The sequence below is a fragment of the Asparagus officinalis genome, unplaced genomic scaffold (assembly GCF_001876935.1).
Source record: "Asparagus officinalis unplaced genomic scaffold, Aspof.V1 AsparagusV1_Un217, whole genome shotgun sequence".
NCBI lineage: Eukaryota > Viridiplantae > Streptophyta > Magnoliopsida > Asparagales > Asparagaceae > Asparagus > Asparagus officinalis.
The window spans coordinates 50562-57345 of record NW_017972482.1 but is presented as its reverse complement, the minus strand read 5'-3'; the positions used below and the strand labels follow the sequence as shown (position 1 = coordinate 57345).

The following is a 6784-nucleotide window of genomic DNA, read 5'->3' as shown; positions in this document are numbered from 1 at the left end:
GGCACCCCTTCTCTTATGGAGCTCTAACAAGCTCCTAGTTAGGAACTCCAACAATATAAAAAAAACCCCTCTTCTATTTTAATATTTTACCCATTACTTTCAATTATATTTAAACATCTTGTATTTTATTTCTAACCGTTGGATACGGCCTTCGAGGGAGCGCACACGGTCTTCGAGGCAACCAACGGCCTACGAGAGAGCGCACACGGTCTTCGAGGTAACCCGCGGCTTTCTTCATCTCCCCATCTTCCTTCATCTCCCCAAAACCGTCGCCCCATCTTCCTTCATCTCTCCAACCGAGTGCCCTCAAATCCTTCATCTTCCTTCATCTCCCCAAATCTTCATCTCCGTCATTATCTTCAACTCAGCCTTCGAACCCAGTCCTCTTCATCTCCGTCATTATCTTCAACTCAGCCTTCGTTGACCAACGGTGAATCAAACCCTCTCCCGCAACCTCCGCCGCGGCCGATCGGAGAGGGAACTTTTGCGAAGATGAAGTTCGCGCAGAACACGAAGATTGGGGAGAGCGTTGTGATGAAAGTGCTCGATCGAGCTACCATCATCAAGCATAAGATAGTCGATCAGGTTCGAACCGGTCCAAGTCTCGCTGTTTTCCACGGCCACGTCAGCCTTGAGAGCTCTCTTCAAAGCTTGCTGCCCTTGCTCTAACCCTGATAAATTCCTATTCCTCGCTCTCCAGCCTCTATAAATTTGCACTCGGTTCCCCAAAATATACACAACCAAGAACTTGCCAAAACCTCCCACACAAAAATTCCGCAGAAAATGTCCAACAGAACCCCAATACCAACCTCAAAAGAGCTACTAGAAGCCCAAAACCATCTATGGAACCAAATCTTTAGCTTCATGAACTCCTTCTCCCTAAAATGCGCCGTTGAGCTCGGCATCGCCGATGCCGTTCACGATCACGGTGACCCAATAACCATATCTGACCTCGCCACGGCCCTCAACATCCCCTCCTGCAGACTCCACAACTTCCGACGTTTCATGAGCCTAATGACCCACAACGGCTTTTTTAGACAAAGCACCTCCGAAAACGGCGAAACTACATACTCCCTCACACGCAACGCCTCCCTCCTCATCAAACAAAAGGGGGAGTCAATAACTCCGTTCATTGAACTTGCGCTGTATCAACCATTGCTTGATCCATGGCAGCACCTGAGCTCATGGTTCAAGTGCGAAACCCCATCGACCGCATTCGAGCTTTGTCATGGCATGTACATTTGGGGGGCTACGGGCGAAATGCCCGGGCTAGCCAAGACGGTGAGCTATTATATAGAAAATCCAATCTATTGAACAACCTAGAAGCAATGAGGTCTAATATTATCGGCGAACTCCCTCAAAGTTGAGAGGTTACTCTAAAACGTGACCCAAATATCCCCATGTCTAATTTTAAACACCCTGCAAAAAACTGCGGTTAACATTGTTAAGGAAGTTTTTTTTGATAAAATCTCATAGTTAAATGGGGTCTCCAAATAACCCCCAAACTTAAAGGGGGTGGTCGTTTTTATATTTTGAAAATTATGGGTTTCTTTTTGTTTTTTGTTTTTGTGGGTGGGGTTTTAAAAAAGGGCTTTTTGTCTTTAGGTCCAATAGTTTACCTCCCTTTATTTTTAAACCCAAGTAGTATTAGTTGTATCTCTAAGCCCAAATTTCTTTTTGTATTTATCTTTAAACCCAATTCCAAAATATAATACTCTTATATGTGGGTCCCCCTATATAAGAAAATTGGGTTTAAAGACAAATACAAAAAGAAATTTGGGCTTAGAGATACAACTAATACTACTTGGGTTTAAAAATAAAGGGAGGTAAACTATTGGACCTAAAGACAAAAAGCCCAAAATAACTAAAGAGGACATGAATAAAACTGATTTACTCCAAGTTGTTTTATAGGTGAGCGATGGATTGGATAGTGATTCAGCTGCGGTTGCTAGGGTTATTGTTGACGATTGCGGTGATCAGTTTGAAGGGGTTAAGTCTTTGGTTGAGGTGGCGGGAAATAAAGGGAAGATTGCTTTGGAAATCAAGAAAAAATTTCCGGAGATTAAATGTAGTTTGTTTGAGCTGCCTCATGTGATTGATGCTCTCGAGAAGAGTGAGGATATTGAGTACGTTGCTGGTGATATGTTTGAGGGAATTCCAGCTGCCGACGTGCTGATTCTCAAGGTAACTTGATCGTGTTGGATTTATTTATTGTGAAGAGGATTTCAATTCTGGGTGAAATTTCAAATTTTATTATTTTATTTGTTTGTTATTATTATTTGGCATCGAACCTACAACCCCACACGAGAGTGGGACACGGCTTTGACATGTGACAAGCCGCCCCCAAGCTTATTTATTTATAGTCCAGACTTATTTGCAAAATAATTAGTAGCTCACCGGTCCCTAAACTTATTTATTTATAGTGGCAAATTTGAGCAATAATTAGTCTATCATTGCCTTAATTAAGTCTTGGGCCATAAACTGAGAAAATTCGCTGAAGAAAAATACCAATAAGTGTATTAATCTCCCTATATTACTTTGCTAGTGCTACTCACAAAGAGTGTGATCATGATGACTCATCACTTGAAAATTGTAGTGGTGCGTCATCATGACCCTACTCTTTTGTGAGTGGTAGTGCCAAAATAGCATAGGGGTAGTAGTACACTTATCACTACTCTTTGTTGAATTGTATTTGGAGTAGATTTTTGGCTCTTGGAAGTTAACAGAGCAATTGAATCTAATCAGAGTCTAAGCTAACTAGCCAATATTCCTGTAGAGCCTAGAGATAGAAATAGTAAAGGTGGCTTTGATATCATGTCTGTTAGGATATAAAAATATAAAACTTCAGAGTTTAGGTATGATAATTAGAGAGACTTAATTTAAGATGATATTAGCACAAATCGGGTTCAAGTTCTACTAGTCATGAATTTAATGCAGATTTTATGAAAATTGATACTGATGTGTGAGTCTAGGTTTCGACCCATTAAATGGGCTCTCAACCAGTGGGGCATGTCAAAAACTTTACTCTCACCATAACTTCTAGTTTTGATCTAATTGTTAGAGGGACTTAATTTAATTAAGAATATCAAAGGTCCTCGTTACTCTGTCAAATATTTAAAGTGAGGATTGAGATCATAATTTATACTCTTAACAATCTGCAAATTATTATTTCTAGTCTGTACTGGTTACTTGGAACGACGAGGAGTGCGTGAACATACTTCAGAGATGCAAGGAGGCGATCCCCAACAAGATAAATGGAGGAAAAGTGATCATAATCGACAAAGTTATCGATGCAAATATTGAGCTTCCAAAATTCAACGAAACCCAAATATACTTCGATATGCATATGATGGTTCACGTCACAGGGAAGCAGAGAACTGAGAATGAATGGAAGAAGCTCTTCACTGAAGCTGGATTCAAAGAGTGCAAGATAACTCCGGCTTTGGGCATTCGTTGTATTATTGAGATATCGTATTAGTTAGTTAAGTCATTTGATGAATATATTGGTTTGTCTATATTTGTATGTTATGTATGTCAGTACGTATGTGTATTAATGTTGTGGTTTGGTTTTGTAAAAGAACTGTGCGTGTGTGTTTTGTGGGTGGGTGGGCGGGCATATCTATGCAAAGCCTTAGGTCGGTTGACCCCTTGTATCGTACTATCGCTTAATTACTGAAAGAGAGATGCAGTTCTCTTGTTGTGGATGGACCCCCTGTACTTATCACCAAATGGCAGATAGGTCTGATATATTTTTGACTCTTTTACTCATGAGGTCTACTTGTCAAAAACAATTTTCGCTTGGACAAAAGGTACAAGCAAGTTCACTTAAGGGTTCTCTCTGTAACGACAGAACTACATGGGGTCTATATATGCAGTTAGGCGATTGTACAGTTGGTGTGTTCGCAATTAACCTATAATCTATTGCTTGTGAAATTCTTAATAAGTTACTTGTACGCAATTTTTTTGTGAAGTCTACAAAGTACCAATTTCATGGATAAACAAAAAGTGGAACATCAAACACAATTTCCTCCTCAGGCATCAATTGAGGGATGCACGTTAAAACAGATGAGATAAACGTAATTATACCAACAATAATTGAGAATGTGTAGGAAAGTGTCAAGTTCTTCACCCATAATGAAGCAAGACTTAGAATGTTTGAGTGCTGTTCAAGAGGTATGTAAAATCTAAAATTTATTACTAGTGTTAAATTACATACTTTTTATATTGAAGTACTAATAATCTCTTTATGTTTATGTTTAACAATTGCAAGTGTTAAATTTCATACTTTCTATATTGAAGTACTAATAAATTGTTTATGTTTATGTTTAACAATTGCAATTAAGAGAAAAAAAATTGATTATCGATATGCTCATTGGAATTCAACATACTTGATGTGTTAGACCCTAGAGGGGGGGGGGGGGATTAGGGTCTTATGCTAATCTAATCCGATTAAATACCAATTAAAATTAATTAACAAGATATCCTAGCAAGAATAAAATGCAATAAGATACATTAGCTAGGATAAACAATATGAACAATGAGATATATCCTATATGATGAAATATATATATGCAAGGATATATAAACTAACACAAGATGATATATCCTACCAAAGAGATATACAATATGATATATGCAAGGATATAAAAACTAACACAAGGGTAAACAATATGAACTAGATAGTGGATCATATAAATAATGAGCTAATGACAATGGCGACAAGAAATATAAACACAAGTATAAATAAACGCCAAAGCACACTCAAACACAAGATATGATCACGGAGTTCGGACCTTCCGTCCTACGTCTCCGCTCCCCACTCCCGGGGAGAAATCCACTATCACAACCGGGTTTTCTACGCTCACCCGAATAACGTTTACACCTCACAGTGTCGGTTTTCAACGCTCACCGATCAACGTCACTCCTCACAATCGGTTTTATAGTTCACCGAAAACTTCACAATACACTCGGTTTTCTAGCTCACCGAAAACCTAACAATCTCACAATGTAACAAATATAAATTTGTTCTCTACAATAGATGAGAACACAATGAAGCACAACTCAATGTTACAATCTCTCACAACCCTAATATATTATGTATGCAAATACAATAAGCTCAAGTGGGTGTGTGTAACAATGAGATAATATAATCAAATCTAAACTCAATATAAAAACTAGCTTTAAAGAATGATAATCAAATAACTAAGCAAATGTAAAGCTAGATAGAGTTTAGAAAACTTCTCCAATAGATGACAAGATTGCAAACTCCTCTTTGTAACAGCAAACCCCAAAAACAAACTAAACAAACTTAAACTCTTTTAAAACTTGTTAAAACATTCTCTTGGGTTAATCTAGAACTGAGATCAATGAGGGTATTTATAGCCTCCCAAAACCTCAGCCAAAACCCCCAAGCAAAAGACAAAAACAGCCCCAGCCAACGGTAACAAAAATAGCCGTTGGAAGGAATCTGACTGAGCGGCGGTCAATCGAAAAAATTCGCGGTCGACCGCGATCCAGATCCCAATCTGAGAAAACAAGCAGAGACTTATTCGGTCGACCGGTGCGGTCGACCGATGGAAATTTCGAGCTCTCGGTCGACCGGTGCGGTCGACCGACAAACTCTCTGCTGCCCACTGACAAATGATCACATGTGCGGTCGACCGAGGACTGATACATTCCAAAACTGATTTTAAAACAGATTTTTTTGACTTTTAGAAAATTGTTAAAAATAACAAATGAAGTCCAAAAAATATAAAACTTTGGGAAATGTATATAAACATGTAAATGAACATGTTACAAAAAGAATTTTCCAAATTGCATTTCCCATTTGTGAAAAATCATCATTTTACAAAAATATGAAAAACACAATGGTAAATATGAAACATGTGATTTCATATTTATAAACATGAAAACTCAAAAACACATGTATGTATATATATAACTATATATATGCATAGAAACCAAAACTTCTGTATATATAACTATATATATATATATACGAAGAAACCAATAAATGTGTGTGTATATGATATTGAGCTTAGAGTATCTAACACACATAATATAACACCTAAACTAAAGTTACCCAAGCAATGATCTTGATCTTCATTGTAGCTCAACTTGGTACACGTTGCGGATGAAGTTTGAACTTGATCTTTAACTTGAATTGTATAAGCTTCAACCCGACATTCCGCCAACCTCCTTTGGATATGATCGTTGAAGCTCTATTCCATCCATCCTCCAACTACATTGTTTGTCTATAATAAATAAGAAAACACAAATACTAGACAAACAACATTAGTGATAAATTGTTTGTTAAACATCATCAAAACAAGAAGGCCAACATGATGTTGATCGCCTTGATGTTTAAAGATGCATTCCCAATGTACAAGATAGGGAGTCTAGTTATGAGTGCGTGCTAGAACTTTAATAATGGGATAGAGTGGAGAAGATCTACAAATTATTGGTTGTTATTAATTTGGTAATTAATCTAATTTCAGGTAGTGACTAGTCTACTTCTAATTTGTATCTCGTTGAAGTCTATAAGATTAAAAATTTTTATAAAGAAGTCACCACTTGACGATGATATTTACATTCAACAAATGGCTATAGTAAAATAAAAGTTAAATTTAAAAATACTAGGGAGAAGCAATTTATTAATGGCGAGTAGATTTTGTTATGGATTCTAGATGAAAAACGCGTATGGTGCAATTTTGTTATCCAAAAACTATGTTGAGAAGAAGATGCTTTGATAAATATAGAAAATGTGAAAGATGCATTGAAGGAG

The 6784-nt window shown here is 37.4% G+C and overlaps 1 protein-coding gene across 1 annotated transcript; it reads left to right on the top strand.

The window, feature by feature from the left end:
- Positions 1 to 717: 717 nt before the first annotated feature.
- On the top strand, positions 718 to 3570 carry LOC109827451 (trans-resveratrol di-O-methyltransferase-like). The gene is made up of 3 exons (XM_020394458.1): positions 718 to 1281; positions 1912 to 2184; positions 3176 to 3570. The coding sequence occupies exons 1-3, from the start codon at positions 784 to 786 to the stop codon at positions 3476 to 3478; spliced, it is 1074 nt and encodes a 357-aa protein (XP_020250047.1). The 5' UTR covers positions 718 to 783; the 3' UTR covers positions 3479 to 3570.
- The last annotated feature ends 3214 nt before the right edge of the window (positions 3571 to 6784 follow it).